This window comes from Chiloscyllium punctatum, chromosome 9, assembly GCF_047496795.1.
Source record: "Chiloscyllium punctatum isolate Juve2018m chromosome 9, sChiPun1.3, whole genome shotgun sequence".
Classification (NCBI taxonomy): domain Eukaryota; kingdom Metazoa; phylum Chordata; class Chondrichthyes; order Orectolobiformes; family Hemiscylliidae; genus Chiloscyllium; species Chiloscyllium punctatum.
The window spans coordinates 52,914,386-52,937,368 of record NC_092747.1 but is presented as its reverse complement, the minus strand read 5'-3'; the positions used below and the strand labels follow the sequence as shown (position 1 = coordinate 52,937,368).

At 40.3% G+C, this 22,983-nt stretch overlaps 1 protein-coding gene across 2 annotated transcripts in view; it reads left to right on the top strand.

Annotated features, from left to right (window-relative positions):
- dync2h1 (dynein cytoplasmic 2 heavy chain 1) overlaps positions 1-22,983 on the top strand; it is a 571,463-nt gene that overhangs the window by 38,195 nt on the left and 510,285 nt on the right. For both annotated transcript variants that reach the window (XM_072577509.1, XM_072577508.1), the window contains exons 8-16: positions 3,717-3,851; positions 3,938-4,051; positions 6,449-6,560; positions 6,705-6,829; positions 11,843-12,018; positions 12,617-12,812; positions 14,190-14,285; positions 19,503-19,664; positions 20,121-20,219. In XM_072577509.1, coding sequence (XP_072433610.1) covers positions 3,717-3,851; positions 3,938-4,051; positions 6,449-6,560; positions 6,705-6,829; positions 11,843-12,018; positions 12,617-12,812; positions 14,190-14,285; positions 19,503-19,664; positions 20,121-20,219 — 1,215 coding nt within the window. The remainder of the gene's footprint in view (positions 1-3,716; positions 3,852-3,937; positions 4,052-6,448; positions 6,561-6,704; positions 6,830-11,842; positions 12,019-12,616; positions 12,813-14,189; positions 14,286-19,502; positions 19,665-20,120; positions 20,220-22,983) is intronic.

Genomic DNA, 22,983 nt, shown 5'->3' with positions numbered 1-22,983 from the left:
TAGGACTTCATGAAACCACACTCAGTGAAATGTAATGTTTACTGATAATAAAATGTAGACTGATTAGACAAAATTATTGAATTTGTCCTGCTTTTTGTGTATGGGTTATAATTGGACCAATTTTCTGGATTGTCAGGTGGATGTTAGTGTTTTAGCTGAATTTGAACAATTTGCCTTAGGGATACAGCATGTTCTGAAGCACAAGTTTCCAGTACAATTGCCAGAATGTTTTCAGGGCTTATTGATTTTGCAGCATCCACTGCCACTAGCTGTTTCTTGATGTCACATATAGTGAATTGAAATAGCCGAAGACTGTATCGTAACACTGGTGACATCAGGAGGAGGTAAGATGAATCATATACTCAGCACAACTGGCTTAAAATTGATGCAAATGCTTCATACTTACCTGGTGCCCTGATGTGCTGGGCTGCACCATTGTTGAAGAAGGGGATATTTGTGGAGCTTCTTCCTATGCCAATGAGTTATTTAATCATCTGCCACCATTCACAACTGAATGTGGTAGATCTGTAGAGCTTAAATCTGATCTGTTGGTTGTGCAATAATGTAGTTACTTATGCTGTTTGATGGGCAGGTGGTCCTGTTTTGAGGCTTCGACAGCTTGATTTTTAGGTGTGCCTGGTACTGATCTTTTGGCACTCTTCATTGACCTACATTGATCCTCTGACTTGATGGTAGTGGTAGAATGGGGGATATGCTGTGTTATGAGGTTGAAGATTTTGTTCAAAATTCAATGCTACTGTGCAGGTGGTACACAGTTCTCATGGATATCTAGTGTTTCCTTACTAGATCTGTTTAAAGACTGCCCCATTTTAGCACACTAATAGTACCACATGACATGATAGAGATGCCCTCAATGTAAAGTTATGACTTCATCTTTACAGAAGTTATTGACTAGTCGCTCTTACTGATATTGCCATGGGCAGATACATCAGCACTAGGCAAATTTGTGTAAATGTCAAGATTAGAGTGGTGCTGGAAATGCAGAGCAGGTCAGGCAACATCCAAGGAGCAGGAAATTCGACGTTTCGGGCAGGAGTCCTTATGGTGAAGGGCTCCTGCCCGAAAAGTCGATTTTCCTGCTCCTCCGATGCTGCCTGACCTGCTGTTCATTTCCAGCACCACTCTAATCTTGACTCTAATCTCTAGCATCTGCAACCCTCACTTTCGCCTAAATTTGTGCAAATGATGATTTAGTTTTATTTGTTTCTGACTTTTGTATTCAACCTAGATTTTTTTGGGGTGCAGGTAGACCTCTTCGCCCTTCCGGATATAAATTGGGCTGGAATCACATTACTTTCTATTTGATATGTGATTAGATTAGATTAGATTACTGAGTGTGGAAACAGGCCCTTCGGCCCAACAATTCCACACCGACCCGCCGAAGCGCAACCCACCCAGACCCATTCCCCTATATTCACCCCTACCCCTAACCCTACAGGCAATTAGCATGGCCAGTTCACCTAACCTGCACGTTTTTGGACTGTGGGAGGAAACCGGAGCACCCGGAGGAAACCCACGCAGACGGGTGGGGAATGTGCAAACTCCACACAGTCAGTCGCCTGACGCGGGAATTGAACCCAGATCTCTGGCGCTGTGAGGCAGCAGTGCTAACCACTGTGCCGCCCTATGTTCCATTAGTATTTTTTTAGCCGATTAACAGATTTGCTTTGTTGACCATAGTTAGTTTTTGTCTCTGCACTCTGAAGTCAATCTATAATCTTGGTCACTGCTTCAAACTTTTGTCTTTCAACATTAAGTTGAATATGAGCATGTTATGATTGCCAATGGATACATTTTCATCCTTTATTATGCTCTTAACTGAACCTGGTTCATTACTTGTTACTGTATCCCATATGGCATGTCTCCTTGTTGGTTCCTGCATAGACAATTGCAGAGAATTTTGGTGAATTTCACCTGAAGGTCTGCTTTTCAAAAACTATGTGGAAGTTGAAATTAAAGTTAAAACCACTCTCTCTTTTTCATATCTTGTCTAATCTTTGCACTGTGTATAAACTTTAATTTCTGAGGTATAGCAAAACATCTCCACTTCAATTTTAAATTCTTTTGTTTATTAATTCTATATGTAAAGTCTTCAGTACCTGAGTGTGTCTTTTTTTTTAAAGATGGAACTCTTACCTTGGAAGTGATTTAATTCATAAGACTATAGTCGACAGGGCCCTCAGCTGGGTCCAACCCACCTCCCGCACCTCTGCCCTCACCCTGTCTCTTCCCTCCCGCAACAGCGATAGGATTCCCCTTGTCCTTACCTACCATGCCACCAGCATCTACGTCCAGAAGATCATCAGCCATTTCTGACACCTCCAGTGAGGTGCCACCAGCAGACATATATTTCTTATCTCTTCCTTGTCCGCATTCCACAGGGACCGTTCCCTGTAGAGCACACTGGTCCACTCTTCCTTCACTCCCAACACCCCTCCCCGCCGCCCCCCCCAAATAAACATCTTTCCCTGTAACTGACGAGGTATAACACCATTTACTTCTCCCTTCTCAGTGTCTAATAGCCCAAACATACCTTCCAGGTGAAGCTACACTTTACCTGCACTTCTCATAGTCTAGTCTACTGCATTTGCTGCTCAGAATGTGGTCTCCTGTACACCGGAGAAACAAAGCATAAACTGGGACACTGCTTTGCAGAACATCTACCTTCTGCCTGCAAAAAATACCTGAAGCGTCCATTGCTTGCCACTTTAGCACACCAACCTATTCCCTGGCCAACATCTTTGTCTCAGGCTTGCTGCAGTGTTCCACTGAACCTCAATGCAAGCTGGAAGAGCAACATCTCATTTTCCACTTGGGGACTCTGCAGCCCTTGGGACTCAAGATGAAGCTCCATAATCTTAGGACCTGAACTCCCCCATACCCTAGCTCCTCCACCCCCACCACACACACCAGACCTTCTTCTCACATAGTCTGCCATTACACACTACCTATTGTTAGCTACGAAGAGTCTCCATTAATAGCTGTTCACCCTCCCAGCCAGATCATTATCAACTCATTTGTCTGCCCAATTGTTTTGCTCTCTCTTTGGGCTTTATCTCTACTTATCACTTACTCCTTACCCTCTCCCCTGACCCTGTCTTATGCATATAAGCCAACATTTTCCGAGCTACCGTCAGGTCTGAGGAAGGGTTACTGGACCCAAAATATTAGCTTCTATTTCTTTTCACAGATGCTGCCAGACCTGCTGAACTTTTCCAGCAATTTCTTTTTGTCCTTGACAGTTCATTTAGCTTGTAAACTAATAGCCCAAACTACATTTATCTGCCCAGTTCAAATATCTGTTTATTGCACCTTTGGCTAAAGACTTATTCTTTTGTATTGGGATATATTCTTATTCTTCAGTTCAGTCATTGCTATTTTCCCTGTAAGTGAGATTGTTGAATTTATTTCTAGGGTTATATTTGAAAAAAAGAATTCTCAATTTTCAGTGTTAGCTTACGTGGGTGGATGAAAAGAAAAAAATTAAAATTGTATCAAAATAGTGCATAAATATGATTAGAAATGTTATTCACGTCAAAGATAAATGCCAACACAGACTAATTAGACAAGTACATAATTTTTTTGTGTACTCTGGTTTGTATTTACAAGCTTGAAGGAAGCTTGTAAAAGTTAAATCAATAAATCTCATTCAAAATAATTTCTCCAGCAAACAATTTTTCTTAATTGTTTTGCAGATTCAGACCAGTAGAACTATCCATGAAAAACTTCTACGACTCTTACCAGCTGGAGAACAGCAATTACTTCACAATGCCCAGGTTTTTGAGTCTTTTGCTGGATTGAACCCTGTTCAATATAATCCCTACACAGAGGTTTGTTACAATTTGCCCCTTACTTTGAATAAACACAATTTTGTTTATGTTATATATAAACAACATGGTGTTATTGTGTTTTCTAGCCACTGTGGAAAGCTGCTGTAGCCCAGTTTGAGCGTTCAATAGCTCCTTCAGAGCAGAAGGTTGCGAGCAAACTGAAAGTCTTTATTGTGGAGGTACAAGATAATCCCCAGCAGGTAAAGTAGTTCTGTTATGATTCCCCTCATCACAATACCAAGAAACTCAGTAGAGAATTCTTAAGAAACTGTACTTGAAGAGCAGTGCGAGTTTGGAAGTCGCTAATATAGAATGTGTTTGAAGTGAATAGGTTGCATTTCAGGGAAAGCTAGCCACGCATATGATGGAGAAGGGAATAGAGAGTGAAGATGATCAATTTGGATGATGAACGATGGGAGAGGCTTAAATTGGCTATAAGCTTTTGTGTGGATTGCTTTGGTTTTATGTGTAATGTAATCTGTGCAAAGAAGTTTCTCTTGTTCTTTAATCTACATCTGTGACATTTGCTCATTGTCAATAGTCCCTTAATCCACGTTGTTCAATCAGTCTATTTCCATTTACCCTGTGCCATGCTATCATAGTTATAAACCTATTTATACCATTTTTGTGTTATTGTATTAAAGGCATGCACAATTTTTCGGTTTTGTCCTTGAATTTGCATTCCCCTCAAATCTTCCGAGTAAATCCAGTTGTACCTCTTTAAAGTCTCAATACTCTTCATTTGGTTTGGAGCCAATGCTGTCCACAGTACTCTGTATATGATTACAGTATTATGTAAATTCTCAATCATTTTTGGATTTAACTGCTGCCTGGTTGTCGTCTTTGATAAAGATCAATGCAAGGTGCTAACTAAATATCTCTATCATGTTCTGATTGCTAGTTGAAGAGGTTACTCCTAATTTTAATAATTGTGTCACTGATGTGCTTTAGAATTCTGTGTCATATCTTTGAAGTATTTGGCAACTTTTTCCCTCGCGCTCTGTCATAGCATTTTTTAATCTATTAGCTCGTTTTACTTATTTCATTCACCTTTAGCTTTTCATTTTTTTTTGTACACTATAGATCATCTTCAGTTGTTGATCCCAACTTCTTTTTGTCCCTTTTCTTGTTGGATCTCATTGTATTATGTTTAGCCAAACTTAACTCAAATGTTTGACATATTTCTTTACCAGATTTTGCAAATCATTGCTCTTGAGGGCCTACTTACATACTCTACATATTTTAGGAATTCTATTCTCTCATCTCCATTTACCTTCTTTGTTCTAGTTGACAAGCAGATAACGTTCCAGGGCCATAGCTTTGTTTTTCATACCGTACTTTTTTCTGTAGGTTGTCTTCAGAATTCTCTTCCATTTCTTTCCTGTTTTTGGAGGCCTGTTCCACTGAAGTAACAAGCCGTCTTTTAAGAGTTAATCTGACCTCCAATTTTATGGATTTTCATTCCTACCCACATCAACCTTCTCTTAAGCCTTTGTTTCCTATTTTTAACCAATATTACCATTCCAAATTTTTCTTATCATTTCCATTTTGGACTGTCATGTTGAGGTCGTAAAGGATGTTGGTGAGGTCTCTTCTGCAATACTGTGTGCAGTTCTGGTCAACCTGTTATAGGAAGGATATTATTAAACTGGAGAGGGTTCAGCAAAGATTTATCAGGATTTGCTGGGATTGGAGGTTTTGAGATATGAAAATAGGCTGAGACTTTTCTCACTGGAGTTTAGGAGATTGAAGAGTGACCTTTATAGAGGTTTATAAAATCATGAGGGGAATAGCTAAGGTGAATAGTAATGTATTTTTCCTAAGGTGGGGGGAGTTCAAAACTAGGGGGCATATTTTTAAGGTGAGAGGAGAAATATTTAAAAAGGATGTGAGGAGCATCTTTTTGACATAGACAGTGGTTAGTGTGAGGAATGAACTGCCAGAGGAAATGGTGATGCTGGTACAGTTACACCATTTAAAAGACATTTGGATAATTACATGAGTAGGAAAAGTTTGGAAGGATATGGCTAAATGCAGGCAAGTGGGACTAGTTTAGTTTGGGAACATGATCAGCGTGGATTGATTGGACTGAAGGGTCTGTTTCCATGCTGTCTGATTCTATGATTCTATAAATATACTTTATCACAACATTTTCCTTCTTGTCCACTTGTTGTGGGATTTCATTAATGCTATGAAGTTGAAATGTTTCTGGAGAATATTTGTTTCCAGCCTTACCAGTTTATTTCAATATTCCATTAATTTTCATCCGAAACAACCGTCTTTATGCCATTTTCTTTGTTGACTTAAGTTATAATCTACATTTTACTTAGTCCTTTTTTAATCGATGTCTAGTTAATTTGATTTTATTTACCAAGTCTGTCAATCCCCTACTAAATTATTTTTTGCTTGACCATTTTGTTGTACATTATAATTATGACAATATTAATAATGCAACATTGCTTGCGCTAGAATAAAAATTAGGAAAGCAAATACGTATGATGTCAAAGTATTTCATAGCCATTTATGTCTTGCTACCTGCGCCAGTATCAGACTGTTCTTTCATATCACTCTTTTACAAGTTGTACTTTTCTTTCAAGCTGCTGCAAGCATTTCAAAAGTACAAGGAACTAGTCAAACGTCCCAGCATCAGTAAGGAGCTACTTTCAGAACGTGAAATGTTGTTAGCAAAACTTACAGAATACATTAAAGGTAACATTAACATAAACATTTGTAAAAAATTAACATGTTTACCAATGGTTTGTAGCATAACATTTAGACCATGGTAACTGATGGTAAGTGCTTTTCTTCAGAGAATTTCTACTTTTATTGATGAATGCTATTTCAATGAATTAGGCATTTGCACTGATTTTGAAAGTCGGCGACGTGGCATTCCTGGAGAACCGTCAGGTCCACTTTCAGGCAAGAATCTTCCTGAGGTTGTGAATAACATTGTTTGGGTTAGACAGCTGCAACTAAAGGTTAGTATTTTATGTAACAATTGATTTTGGCTTGTATGAAGTCTCAGACTTTAAAATGACTTTATGAAATAAAAGGAGAAATAAACTTATTTATTTTTAACCTTTCAACCATATACCATTTCACTTCAGGGAGGAGAAGGTGAGGACTGCAGATGCTGGAGATCAGAGTCAAAGAATGAAAAAGGTTGAAGTGATATGGTCGAAGTGTGTGGTGCTGGAAAAGCACAGCCGGCCAGGCAACATCTGAGGAACAGGAGAATCGACGTTTCGAGCATAAGCCCTTCATCAGGAATATCGACATTTCAAGCAAAAGACCTTCATCCTGATGAAGGGCTTATGTTTGAAACGTCGATTCACTTACTCCTCAGATGTTGCCTGACAGGTTATGCTTTTCCAGCACCACACTCTTTGACCATGTCACTTCAACCTTTTTAAGAAAGACAGAAGGAGTTTTCCACCAAAATGAACTGCCTTAAGATGTTTTTTGTTTGCACTCCTCTAAATCTGCAACAGGAAGAGGCTGCAAATCCTTTTTATCAGTAGAACCATGCACATCTAGATAGCAACTTCTATAACAATAAAAATTATTATGTTTATTAAAATTCTTTCTCACTACTCATTCAATTGGTGATCTAAAGTTACTCATGTTTATGGTAATGGAGGTTTTTGGCCCACTGTTGCTCTTTTGTTTTCGCTCAACCTCATGGCTAATTAAAAGATGTTATTTGGCCGCAGGCCAACTTTGCTGGCACATACATCTTACAGATATTGGGGAGTTAACCACTGTCATCAGTCAAGGGGTCAGTTTAAATGTTAGCGAGGAGTTACAGTTGGTTTTTCATTTGCTGCAGTTTCCTGGGTAACACTTCAACTTGGCTGAATCAGAATCCTTTGAACTTTCAACTTGATAGGGCCTTTTTTTCGAGGGGTTCCAGACATCAGAGAATTGCCCATCGGAAGTTTCACTTTGCAGGATCTGCTGCACTGGGGATTCCACATGGTCCCGACATACTACTTGAGTTTGTACTAAGAGTCAGAGAGCCAGGCAACACGGAAGCAGACCCTTTAGTCCAATTTGTCCACGCTGACAGATATCCCAATCTGACCTAGGCCCATTTGCCAGCATTCAGCCCATCTAAACCCTTCCTATTTATGTACTCATCCAGCTTCCTTTTAAATGTTGTAACTGTATCTGCCTCTTACCACTTCCTCTGGCAGCTCATTCCATACACCCACCACCCTCTGTGTAAACAAACCTTACCCCTCAGGACCTTTTTAAATCTTTCCCCTCTGACCTTAAACCTATGCCCTCTAATTTTGAACTTCCCACCCTTGGAAAAAGACCTTGATTATTCTCCCAACTCCTGCCCCTCATGATTTTATAAACTTTTATAAGATCAAACCCGCAACTTCTGACATTCCAAGGAAAAATAACCCAATCTATTCAACCTCTCCTGATAACTCATTTAAACATTAAATGTTTATTATATTTTACTGAATAGCTAGTTATATTGTGTATATGATGTCTCCTATGAGACAATTAGGCCTAATGTAAGAGTAAAGCACCTGGTGCTTGTCAAAAAACTCTCTGACCATGAGATTATCTGGGCCAATAATATTAAATAGGAAGTATATGAATGAAGGAAACCAAGTGGCCAATGTGGGGTTACACAGTTACTGCTTTTAGCAGTTGCTTCTTCATTTTACCAATTGTTTCATGACATCATGAAGGGCAAGCGTGTTCCAAAATTTTGGTGGGACAAGAAGAAATGATATTGATGCAATCAACATTGATTGACTGTAAATGCCACTATGTTATTAAAAGAGCTAAAAATATTGGTTACAGACGGAGTTATTCAATGCAGGATTCAGTGTTGCTGCTGGCCTGTGATTCTTTTGCAACGAATATCTGATTTTTGCTTGAAAGAGAAAAACATCACAACTGAGTCACGGAGAATTTCTGCTACTTCCTTAACAGTGACTTTGAGAAAGACTCATGATAGAAACATAGAAAACATGGAAACGTAGAAAATAGGAACAGGAGTAGGCTGTTTAGCCATTGAGGGGAAAGTGAGGACTGCAGATGGTGGAGAGTCAGAGTAGAAAAGTGTGGCACTGGAAAAGCACAGCAGGTCAGGCAGCATCCAAGTCCACCCCTCCAACTTAGCACAGCCCTCTTGACCAGTCCATCTTCCTTCATACCTATCCACTCCACTCTCCCCACCGAATCTATCACAGTTAGTCCCCAACTGCATCAACCTATTGCCTTCCCATCTACCTTCACCGCTCCCCCCAGCCCCAGCCCCAGCCCCCATCCTCTTATTTATCTCTGAGCCGTGTGTGCAAGCGTACACACACACTCTCTCCTGATGAGGGGCTTACACCCAAGATGTCGATTCTCTTGCTCTGAGAATGTTGTCCGACCTGCTGTCCTTTTCTAACGTCACACTTTTCTACTTTTAATGACTAGTGTACAGGTGCCCCTTTGTAATCACAATTTCCCAGTCTATCAGCATTGAGATAATATTCTGAGATTTTGATTTTCCTACTGAAATGGGAAACTTCACTTTTATCCATGTTGTCCTGTCTGTATTTGCCCACTTATTCAACTTGTCCAAATTGCCCTGATGTTTTATTACATTCTCCTCAGCACTCACATTCCCACCTAGTTTTGTCTTCAATGTATGGGGAAACATTAAACTTGGCTTTCCCATTCAAATCATTGATATGTATCGTGAACAGCATGAGCCCATGCACTAATCCCTGCCATACCACTGCCTTTCAGTCTGAAAAACGACTCGTTTGTTCGTACGCTGTTTCCTGTTTGCCAACCAATTCTCAGTCCATGCCAGTATATTATCACCAATTGCTTGTGCTTTAATTTTGCCCACAAACATTTGTATTGTGACTTCTTTAAAATCTTTCTAAAATTCATATACCATATCCACGGGTGCTTCCTCATCTATTGTACCAGTTACGACTTTAAAAAATACTACAGTAGGTTTGTCAAACATGATTTCATAAATCCATGTTGATTTTATGCAATCCTGTTGGTATTTTCTGCATGTCTTTTTATCGCATTCTTTACAATACACTCTGGCAATTTCCCTAGTACTGATGTTAGGTGAGCTGAGTTGTAATTCCCACGTTTCTCCCTCCCTCGGTTTTTTTTTAAGGAACAGTGGGGTTACATATGCCACCCTCTAATTTGCTAGAATTATTCCAGAAACTACAGAATTTTGGAGGATTACACCAACGCATTTGCTATTTCAACGATCACCTCCTTTATTGCTCTGGGAGTTTATCAGCTTTCAATCCCATTAATTTCTGAAACATTACTTTTGCATTCATATGAATTTCCTTCAATTTCTCCTTTCCAAGAGAACCTTGCTTCAATAAAACTGCTGGCAATTTTTTCATATCATTTTCTGTGAAGATAGAACAAAAGTAATTGCTATGTTTTGCAGCCATTTTCTTATTCTCCATTATCAGTTCCCTCGTCTTAGACTGTAACTACGTTTGTCTTCCTTAATTTTTTTTTTGCATTCTTATAGAAGCACTTGCAGTCCTCTTTTACTAACATTGTAAGTTAGCTCTTGTATTGTATTTTTCCATACTTACTTAACATCCTGGTCCTCTTTTGCTGAATTCTTAAACTGTTCTCAGTCCTCAGGCTTGCTACATTTTCTAGCAACATCATATGACTTCTTTTTGGATCTAATACTATCCTTAATTTCTTTTGTTAACCATGCTCAGACCCCTTTTCTTGTTGTGTCCTTTCACCCGAAAGGAATATGTAACTGCTGAAATGCACGCATTTGTCCCTTAAATATTAACTGTTGCCTTTCCAATGTCATGCTTTTTAAAGAAGTTAAATTAATTTTATCACAGTCAATACACACCCCTCATGCCACCTTATTTTCATTTATTTAGTTTTAGGGTCCTAGCTTTGGTTTGGGCTTCTTCACTTTTTTATCCCAGTGAAGAGTTCTACAATGTAATGGTTACATTTTCCAAAACGAACTCTCAAAACAAGATAATCCTTTCTCATTGCACATTACCAAATCTAAGATAACTTTCCCCCAAGTTGGTTCCTCAATGTATTAGTGTAAAAAAATCTTCTTGTTCTCACTGCAGGAATTAATCCACCACAAAAAACCGAGGGACGGAGAAACATGGGAATTACAAATCAGCTCACCTAACATCAATGCTAGGGAAATTGCCAGAGTCTATTTTAAAGAATGCATTAAGTGTTATTGCTAATTAGGTTTACCTGAATTATGTATGTATTAAAATCACTCCTGATCGTTATGGCATATTGTTGCGTGCACCTCTACCTCACCACTACTATTTGAAGACTTATAAACCATGCCTGCTAATGTTTTCAACTCATTGTTGCTTTTTAGCTCAACCCAGACTGATTACACAACTAGATTTCCTGTTCCAATATCTCTTCTTGCTATTGCACCGATTTCATCTTTCATTAACAACACCACTTCATCTTCTTTTCCATTTTACCTGTTCTTCCGAAAGATTGAATACCCTTGGATATTTAGTTCCCAGCCTTGATTACCTTGCAGCTGTGTTTCCATAACTGCAATCGTATCGTACTTGCCCACTATTATTTGCACTGTTGTTTCATCTACCTTATTGCAATGCTTTGTGCATTCAGATAAACTTCTTTAAAATTAGTTTCTTTTTTCGTCCTCCAGTCCTATTTGCTGCAAGCCCTTGTCTCCTCTGCTTTCACTTTTTTGCTTTCCACTTTTCTATCTTTCATTTTCATCTTTGTTTCTCTCACTGTTCTCTCCCCACAGTTAGATTCCCATCTGCCTGCCACTCTAATTTAAATCCTTCCCCAATGAAACTTCCTGCTGGGGAGTTATCTACTTGTTCGTTTTGGCAAGCAATGGTGTCTGGTGCATGTGATGTAAAAGAAAGGAGAGAGAGTTCAAAACAGACAAGAGGAGGGACAAACTGTATAGACCACATAAATGATGTGTTTTATTTTAGGCTGAGGATACTGTAAAGATTGCTGAGGCATTGCTGAGTGACCTGTCAGGATTTCAATCATTTTGGCGAAATTGCAATGAATTTCTGGACCAGTTGAAAACCTATGAACAAGACCAGTTTGATGACTGGTCGAGAGATATACAGTCATCTGTTTTGGATCCTTCAGCTGGCATCAGGTATTATTTTCTTGTGTACAGAAAATTAAAATGTCCAGAGTGAATGAAAACAATTACTTTCATTTCTTTTGCAAGCAATAATGTAATTTTCACAATCAATTGTGTTTTGCTGGTAAAGTCAGTTTTAGGTGTTTTGGAATAATCTAAATGTATAGACTACTGTTTCTTAAAGATCTGACGAGAAGATCTGCTTGCTCCCATGGAGGATAAACAACAAAGTTGATTGTTTGGACCTAACAATCTGCTTCCATACTTTACATTAACATTGAAATATTTGAAAGTTTCAAGTTCTCAGAAGTTATATTGACACTGCATTTTCACTGTTAATAGTCTAAAAATGATTTGTAAATTTGATGATAGTATTGGATCATTTTTTTTTTGTTTGCTAAGTGGAGAGAAACTCCTCAAATGACAATTGCACCATTACCAAGTTTGTTGGGTTATTTGCTGAATTTTGGCTTTCAAGATACTGGTTTTCACTGCTGTTGTGGATGAACAAATTATGTTAACCCCATTTAAAAGTGCAAAACTCTCTTATTTTTACAAAGGATTGCATTAGTCTTTATAATGATTGACACGTTAGTGTAATTTTTGGTAGTTTGCAGGCCAGTGGTCGAGTGATAGAATTGGATCACTCTGATGGGAAGCTGAAAATACATTACTCAGATCGCCTGGTTTCATTGTTGAGAGAAGTACGCCAGCTTTCTGCTCTGGGGTTTACCATTCCTGCACGAATACAACAGACAGCAGTTACAGCTCAAAAGTTCTATCGACAGGCAATTATTCTTAAACAGGTTAGTTGCATTGAAACAAAAGAAACATACTGAAGATCCTGATATCTGATATAAAACAGGATATGCTGGAAATATTCAGCCTGGCATGATTTGTGGAGGGAGAAACTGATTTAACATTTCAAGTCAAGGTTCTGAAGAAAGGTCATTTCATGTTAGTATTTTGGAGTCACTCCTCAACCTCCTACTGTCCTGGGGATAAAAGGCCGAAGCCTATCCAGCCTTTCCTTATAACTCAAACCGTCCAGTCCCTGTAACATCCTGGTAAATCTTTATTGCACCCTTTCCAATTCAACAATATCCTACTTCCTTATAGGAAGGTGACCAGCACTGTATGCAGAATTTCAGAAGTGGCCTCACCAATGTTCTATACAGCCGCAACATGACATCCCAACTCCCCATACTCAACGCTGTGACCAATGAAGGCAAGCATGCCAAATCTGTCATACTACATGGAAACAGACCCTTCAAGTCCAAGTCATCCAGGTCGATCAGGTTTCCCAAACTAAATGATCCCATTTCCTAGATTTGGACCATATCCCTCTAAATCTTTCCAATCATGTAATGATCAAAATATCTTTTAAATGTTGTAATTATCTGCATGTACCACTTCCTCTGGCAGTTCATTCCATATATGCATAATCCTCTCTGTGAAGAAGTTGCCCCTCATGTCCCTTTTAAATCTTCCTCTCTCACCTTAAACTATGCTCTCTAGTTTTGAACTCCCCTACCAAAGGGGAAAGACCTTTGCTTTCATCTCATAATTTTATAAACTGCTCTAAGGTCACTCCTCAACCTACTACTGTCCTGGGGATAAAAGGTTGAAGCCTATCCAGCCTTTTCTTATAACCCAAACCGTCCAGTCCCGGTAACATCCTGGTAAATCTTTATTGCACCCTTTCCAATTCAACAATATCCTACCTACAGGAGGGTGACTAGCACTGTATGCAGAATTCCAGAAGTGGCCTCACCAATGTCCTATACAGCCGCAACATGACATCCCAACTCCCCATACTCAACACTGTGACCAAATGCATTCTTCACCACCCTGTTTATCTGTGACACCACTTTCAAGAACTATGTACCTGAATCCCTTGGTCTCTTGGTTCAATAACACTCCCCAGTGCCCTGCCATTAACTGTGTAAGTTGTGCTCTGGTTTGTCTTATCAAAATGTACCATCTCGCATCTATCTAAATTAAACTCCATTTGCCACTCCTCAGCCCATTGTCCCAGCTGATATTATTTAATTGGTTTGATTTAATATTCTGTGGCTCCCCCCCACTTCATTGTTTCCCTGCCCTTTTGTTAGCATATAAATGACATAGAATCAGGTTAAAGTTCAAACCTCAGTATGAAATATTTCCATTTACATTGACAGGTTGCTCACTTTTACAATACAATTGATCAGCAGATGATTCCTAGCCAGAGGCCCATGATGTTAAGCTCTGCTTTATCTTTCGAACAGCTAATAAAGGTAAGGAAGTTTAGGCACAGAAAATTCAGCATTTGCTTTGTGCTTTTCATATCTAATTCAAGGATTAGATGTGTCTGTCCTAAATTATGACTTCTTAAAAACTTGTGAAGGTAGTCTGACTTCGAAAGCTGTAAACACAAAGAGTTGGATATTTAGGTCCCACCAGCACCATAATGGTACCATGTGGCAATCCAGTTTCCAATCGGTTTTCTCAGTACTGGCTGTTTATCTGGGGTGGGAAAAGGCCAACTCCAAGAATTTACTTGATTCCCAAATGAATCTAATAAGAGCAGGTAAAGAGCACTGTAAGAACCTATAACGGCCTGCCTGGGACCTTGGTGGACATAGATCCTGATTGATCCAGACAAGTCATTTGAGGTGCACAGAGGCAGCAACACAGCTGGGAGCCAGTCATGGCTGCCCCATAAAATTTGGTCAGTGTAACAAACAAAAAATGACTAAATGTACCTGTTGGCTAATGACTCATTGATGTCATTGGGAGTGCAGAGCTTTCAGGTTGAGTGGTTATGAAGCACTTGGAAGAGCAGGAGGCTATCATCCTCCTGACATTATAGGAGGATAAGAAGAGGATGTGAGGTTTCCTGCATTTCTTAAGGCCAATGTTCAGAAAAGTCTGTGCCCTGATCAAAGAAAACTTTATACATTTGGGACTACTCGCAATGTCTTACCAGTAGCTCTCAAAATCTTTCATTTCTTGATTGTTCCAAGAATTGGCTTGGCTATTGATGGCATCTTGCAAATGGTTGCATACCCGTTGCATCTCGCAGATATATATTGTATGTAAACCTGGGCAGTAATTTCAAAAGCAGATGAGGCTGTGCAAGTACAAAAGCTTTTGTCTCCATCACTGAATTTCCCCAGCCATTGGATGACAACAATTCTATCCATGTCATCATTGAGGCACCTATTGACCAGCCACTCAAATGATCTTCGAGTATTGCAGTATGCACTTACTTTCCTGGAAGATCCAATGACTCCCTTATCCTTCAATGTTCTAAGCAGTTCTTCATTTCACTGTCTGAGCTAGGTGGTTGTCTTCTTGGGGACAAGGAATATCTCTTGAAGAGGTAGTTGTGTTTACAAGGGTCCTATCTGTACAGCCAAAACTATCTCATCACAAGGATTGCTATTAACCAGGCTAACAGGTTTCTAAAGGAGGGGTTTCAGTTCCTGGGTTGATTGGTCGGCATCCTGCAATGCAGTTATGGTTTTGATATTGTGTTGTACTATCCTTGAATTGATCACCCCAAGACTTATGGGCCTTGAAATGATACATTAGAGGAAGAGACAAAGCTGGACAAAGAAGGGGATGAGGAAAGCATAGAATATAGAGATGGCCTGGCTGCACAGAGAGGTGGTTGCGCCCACTGCAGGACTCATGGATCTTGATAAGCTGTGGTCAGAATCAGAGATCAACTAATTCAGGCATGTTTCAGCTGAGTTACTTTGATCCAGGGACAGTATTGTCTGGAACTCATTGTGTGAACACTCTCATTGAAGATACAGCCTGGAATACATCCACTCACTGCCAATGAATGAAGCATCTGACTGATAAACTTGATTTTATTTGGACCTATTAAAGATCCTTGCTCCATTTCATTACCACATCTGTTTTTTCCTGGCCTTGCTATTAACAATGGGAACTTGTAGGTCTGGCACGTGAATTACTACTTTATGTTGCATTGAAAAATAGAAAGTGTGCACCATTACAGAGTGAACTACTTTGCTCTGCATGCCATAGTGACCTCTGTCTTGATAACTTTTATATAATGGTACTGCCTATGAGCTGAATGGAATCTTCCATTTTCACCCCGTGACCTGGCACTGCTTCAGGGTACTGTGTACAGTGTGAATGTGTTTCATTGTTCACCTTGGTAGTGCCTCTTGTGACTCCCAAGATCTTGCATCTGTGGGCAGGTGAAACAGGATTGTCTCTCTCCTCTTAGGGGTCTAGCAACAGTTATCTCTTTACATCACATAATTCATGATGTGCTCATCACCCACTGCTATCCTATCTAACTATTGAACATTCGCCATGTATGCGAGTTGATGGAGTGTGGGCTTTTAAGGTATTTTGCTGATCACTGTAGGTCTCTTTTGCCTGCACAGGATCCCTCAGAATGTACCCGCTTGTGATGGCATCTGCTCACTTTGTTAAAATGAATATGATCACTGAAACTGTTTCTGGAATCCACCTACTTTCTCCTTATGCTTCATCTAGTTGCTGCTCATGGTCTCAGTCAACTGTTTTCAGGTCTGCTTGTTTTGGGAATTTGGCCTTCTCCTGTCACCATCCAGAGGGTTATGAATCTTTGCAGCTTTCTTTCTCAAAAGGCAGTTGTACCAGTGTGTTGAATCTTTTTTAAGGCAGCAATAGATAGTCTAAGGGGGTGAAAATTTATCAGGAGTAGGCAGTGTCGAATATTCAGATCAGCCATGATCTTGTGGAATAGTGGAGCAGGCTTGAGAGGCTGAGTGGCCTTTTCCTCCTAACTCATCTGTGCATATAATTTCAAGGAGCTTTGGCTTAGAGAGAATGATCTAGTGACACCTTTTGCATGAGGGAATTCAAAGTTATCTAGACACTTGCCTCCAAAAGGCAGTGCACCCCTTAGTCTAAGGTCACTACTTTGGCATGATCAAGCAGAGTAGGACGTGACTGTCAGTGAGCTAAGTATGAGGATTGTATCAAAGAGAACAGGGCTATAGTTTGGATGAACAAACTTACCATGGCATATTGTTGTGGTTCTGTTCGCTGAGCTGGGAATTTGTGTTGCAGACATTTTGTCTCCTGTCCAGGTGACATCCTCAGTGCTAGGGAGCCTCTTGTGAAGTGCTGCTGTGATGTTTCCTCCGGCATTTATAGTGATTTGTATCTGCTGCTTCCGGTTGTCAGTTCCAGCTGTCCGCTGCAGTGGCCGGTGTATGGGTCCAGGTCGATGTGTTTATTGATTGAATCTGTGGATGAGTGCCATGCCTCTAGGAATTCCCTGGCTGTTCTCTGTTTGGCTTGTCTTATAATAGTAGTGTAACACCAACTAGCCACGAAACGACATGACCAGCTATCCTTAGTAGCCACACACTCAGATAACAAGCAACATGAGTTCGACTGGGACAACACAACTATTATAGGACAAGCCAAACAGAGAACAGCCAGGGAATTCCTAGAGGCATGGCACTCATCCACAGATTCAATCAACAAACACATCGACCTGGACCCAATATACCGGCCACTGCAGCGGACAGCTGGAACTGACAACCAGAAGCGGCAGATACAAATCACTGTAAATGCCGGAGGATACATCACAGAAGCGCTTCACAGGAGGCTCCCAAGCACTGAGGATGTCACCTAGACAGGGGACGAAGCGTCTGCAACACAAATTCCCAGCTCGGCGAACAGAAACACAACAATGAGCACCCGAGTTACAAATCTTCTCCCAAACTTTGATTACCATGGCATATGTCACGAGGGAGTGTGTAAATAGGAATGTGGTGGTAGTAGGGGACAATATAGTCAGGAAATAGACACAGTTCTCTGAAGTTTGGGGCAAAAAGCCTTCAAGGCTGCTGCTTTCCGGCTGTCTGGTTTAGGCATCTGCTCGGGGTTAGAGAGCTAGCAATAGGAGGGGGCATATATAAAGCTTTTGTCCGTACTTGTAATAAAGACAATGGGAGGTCTAGAAATGAAATTCTGTGTTGGGAGTATGAGCAACTAGGTGCTAAATTTAAAAGCAGAAATTCAAAAGGTTATTACCTCTCCTACCTGAGCCTCAAGCAAATTGGTTTAGAGTAAATAAGATGAATGAATCAAATGTATGGTTCAAAGGTTGATGTGAGAAGTGGCTCTTGCTTCATGACACCCATAATGAGGAAAGTAGGAATATGCCAATTTGCATGTTTCTGAGATAGTAATACTGTTATTATTTTTCTTGTGGTTCTGCTTTTAAATTTAGCCTTAAAGTGGTAGTAATCTCTCAGCAGAATCTTTTTCCTAGTCCTACAAAAACCATTAGTGCATTCATGGTACACGATCAAGGAATCCTTCTCCTCCCACTCAAGGTCCCTCTCCAGTCCTGAAAATTGTAAATAGCTTGACAACACAGCCTACAGGAAACAGCTTCTATTCCCCTGTTGCTACTGCAGTCTGTTTTCTCAGCCAACTTGAATGGCACTCACGACCACGTTGGTGTAGTCAGTTTGCTCATCCTCTCTTCACAGCTGTTGTCTACTACTGGAAGCAAGAGCCTTGTACGTATCGGAAAAGGGTACTAGCTTAGTCTTTTTCAAAGCTAAATTCTAGATTCCTGTACTTGCCTCACTTGTAGTCGCACTGTCTTATTTCTGACAGACCAAATTTAATGTAATTGACCCAAATGGTTCCACTGCTTCCTGAAACAAACTGTTCAGGTATCTGTCTCCATATCTAATATGTTGAATGTCTGAAGCTCACATTCCAGCTAATTACAAGCTGAAGTTCCTTGGGCATCCAATACTTGCTGAAAATCAAGAGAGACACAGAAGAAATATTCACCAATCACCTAACTGTTTTCCAGTGATATCTCATTTCAGCTTTGACAGAAACAGGCTGAGTGGCTCTCCATTGCTGCTTTTTATCCTCCACCACTGCCCTTCTCATATCAGTTTATTTTTCTTTATGAAACTGCTGTCACTCCACTCTTACATTGTTTCAGAAGCTGCTGTCTCCACTGTCTGTCGTACACTTCCATCCTCTCTTTTTTGCTAGGAACGTTTGAGCAAGTTGAACCTGTATCCATTGCAGGTGAGGAGATTAAGAGGTGATTTTATTGAAACATACAGCAATCTGAGGGCACGTGACAGTGTGGATTCTGAGAGAATGCTTCCCCTCATGGGAGTTGCTAGAACTGGGAACACAGTTTAAAAATTGAGCATCTTCCATTTAAGACAGTGATGAGATTTGCTTTTTATCTGTGGATGGTTAGTTTGTAAAATTCTCTTCTCCAGGGAGCAGTGGCAACTGTGTAATCACATATCGTCATGGCTGATAAATTTAAAGCAAAGAAAATGACTAACTTGTCCCTACACATTAAGTCCTTCAGGAAGGCCCCACCAACCTCTGCAGGGTAATTAGGGATGACAAATAAATGTTAGCTAAGCCAAGAACGCATACATATCACGTGTAAAAATGGAAAAAAAAAGTTCTCATTTTTTAAATAGAATCCAAAAGCTGGATCCAAGGAATCTGGCAGCAAACTACAGATTACCTGGGATAACCCAAAGGAGCTGGAGGCTTATATTCAGAAACTCAATACTGCAGCAGAGCGCCTTACCACAGAAAACAGAAAATTGAGGAAATGTCACACTGACTTCCGTGATAAGGTAAGAATATAAATGATGGCATAGGAAACATTGTTTGGGCTATCACATCCATCCTTGCACATTACACATAAATTATTACGTAAATAAAGGCTAGAAATACCCTTTATTTTGAAACAAAATGTCATTTAGTCATGAAACAATCTGACAGGTCTATAGTTTGCAAACACTGGACAATTAACTACTTGATTACATCAGCAGGTGGTTGTTACAACCCTGTGCCTACTTGTTTGAAAATGGTTCATATTGAGATCTTGTTGGGAACTTGCAAAGTAACCGTGGATCCCCCCACCTCCAACCTGGAACCCAATCTTGACTGAAAATTTATTCTTCTCTGTCGCCCTTGTTTATAGCACTGAACTTAACTTAAAACTTACAACATATTGTTTCAAGTATAAGTTGTTGTTGATAAATGATTTCATTGGTTTGGTATTGATTAGGGATGCTTTATTTTTATAGGTTGTAGCACTTATGAGTATTGATCTACTTCGCCAACAGCAGCGATGGAAAGATGGACTGCAAGAGCTGAGATTTGTTTTCTCTACTCTTGAGTCACAGGTATTTTACCTAAATGTTTATTGCATTATAACTAGAACTTAAGACATTTATATTCATAAATGTAATGGGCTCACAGTTGTTTAATTCTGAGAGACATAGGAAATTTGTTTATGTATTAATGATGTAATTACAGCTTACTACTCTGTAAAAATTAATGGAAAATTAAATGGGTAGTCAATATTTTGCTAATAATATACAATACTGTATATTCATACAGTATTCAAGGGGCACTGAACCACTGACCTAATATTTATCAGGAGGGAATCCTGAGGGACATGATGTACATGTGTTTGGAAAGGCAAGGACTGATTAGAGAAGTTAACATGGCTTTGTGCGTGGGAAATAATGTCTCTCAAACTTGATTGAGGTTTTTGAAGATGTAACAGAGAGGATTGATTAGGGTGGAGCAGTAGATGTAATCTATCCAGACTTCAGTAAGGCATTCGCCAAGGTTCCCCAGGAGAGATTGGTTAGCAAGGTTAGCTCTCACGGAATGCAGGGAGAACTAGCCATTTGGATACAGAACTCGCTCAAAGGTAAAAGATAAAGGGCGGTGGCGGAGGGTTGATTTTCAGACTGGAGGCCTGTGACCAGTGGAGTGCCACAAGGATCGGGACTGGGTCCACGACTTTTCATTATTTATATAAATGATTTGGATGTGAGTACAAGAGGTATAGTTAGTAAGTTTGCAGATGACACCAAAATTGGAGTTGTAGTGGACAGCGAAGAAAGTTATCTCAGATTACAATGGGATCTTGATCAGATGGGCCAATGGGCTAAGAAGTGGCAGATGGAGTTTAATTTAGGTAAGTTGAGGTGCTGCATTTTGGGAAAGCAAATCTTAGCAGGATTTATACACTTAATGGTAAGGTCTTAGGGAGTGTTGCTGAACAAAGAGACCTTGAAGTGCAGGTTCATAACTCTGTGAAATTGGAGTCGCAGGTAGATAGGATAGTGAAGAAGACGTTTGGTATGCTTTCCTTTATTGGAGAGAGCATTGAGTTCAGGAGTTGGGAGGTCATGTTGCGGCTGTACAGGACATTGGTTAGGCCACCGTTGGAATATTGCTTGCAATTCTGGTCTCCTTCCTATCGGAAAGATGTTGTGAAACTTGAAAGGGTTCAGAAAAGATTTACAAGGATGTTGCCAGGGTTGGAGGATTTAAGCTATAGGGAGAGGTTGAATAGGTTGGGATGTTTTCCCTGGAGCATCAGAGGCTGAGGGGTGACCTTATAGAGGTTTATAAAATCATGAGGGGCATGGAAAGGATAAATAGACAAAGTTTTTTCCCTGGGGTTGGGGAGTCCAGAACTAGAGGGCATAGGTTTAGGGTGAGAGGGGAGAAATATAAAAGAGACCTAAGGGGAAACTTTTTCACACAGAGGATGGTACGTGTATGGAATGAGCTGCCAGAGGAAGTGGTGGAGGCTGGTACAATTGCAACATTTAAAAGGCATCTGGATGGGTATGGAGAGTTTGGAGGGACATGGACCGGGTGCTGGCAGGTGGGGCTAGATTGGGTTGGGATATCTGGTTGATATGGGCGAGTTGGGCCAAAGGGTCTGTTTCTGTGCTGTACATCACTATAACTCTATGACTCTATGTTGCAAGGCTGCCTAATGCTACTCCTTTATCCATACTTCAACCTGTGATGCCCTCATCCATGGATGAATTGAAATAAAAATTCCATCTCCTGCTCGTTTATTTTCACTGTTGCTCCTTTGGTCATTCTTGGTCATCTTACACCTGTCAATTTACCTATCACAGTGTAGTTAGCACTACCATAGCATACAAGAGCAGAATTAGGTCATTTTGCTCATCGAGCCTGCTCTGCCATTCAGTTATGGCTGATGTGTGTCTCAACCGCATTCTCTTGCCTTCTTCCTGGGGAGCTGTGGCAGGTTCTGGCAATACATCCTTCAGAAGCCCAGGATTAGACCAAGACTCGAGCCACAGTTGAGATTGAGCAGATGGGGTCAGGGAGAGCGATAAGTAGTTTGAGACAAAAGGCAAAGTGATGGCTTTCAGCTTTCTCACCTGTCATTTCTCAATACCAAGTACACTGAATGCCTTTGAAAAAGAGAAAACCCTCTCCAACATCAGAAGTCCGCAAGAAAATTAAATGTGGTTTTGCCTTTAGGGCTCCCGAGTGTTGGTGGAATATCAGAGGTAGTGAGATGAAATCCTTAACTAGCCATTAATTGTCCATTTATAAGCTATAGTTAGTGTTGGTACGGGAAGGCTATCCACGTGCCTTCCCTCCTTGTTACTTAAGTTTACAGATGGTGGTGTGGTAAATAAGGAGGAAAGCCTCAAACTACAGGTATGTACAGGTTCGTCAGATTGGCTGCACAGTGGCAAATGGAATGTACTTTTGAGAAGTGTGCGTGATGCAGTTTGGCGAACTAACAAGGCAAGGCAGTACATATTAAATGATAGGATTCTGGGAAGTACGGAGGATCAAAGGGATCTTGATGTCCGCATGCCCAGAGATCCTTGAAGAGAGAAGGATAGGTAGATAAGGTGGTTAAGACAGTATATGGGGTACTTGCCTTCATTAGTCATTGAATGCAAGAGAAAATAATATTATGGTGGAGTTGTATGTATCATTTGTTAAGCCACAGCTGAAGTGCTGTGTGCAGTTCTGGTCACCACATTATTAGGAAGAATGTGATTGCGCTAGAGAGGGTGCAGAAAAGATTTGCCAGTGTATTGCCTGGGCTGGCATGAAGGTAGGCTAACTGGGCTGTAGTTATTTCCCTTG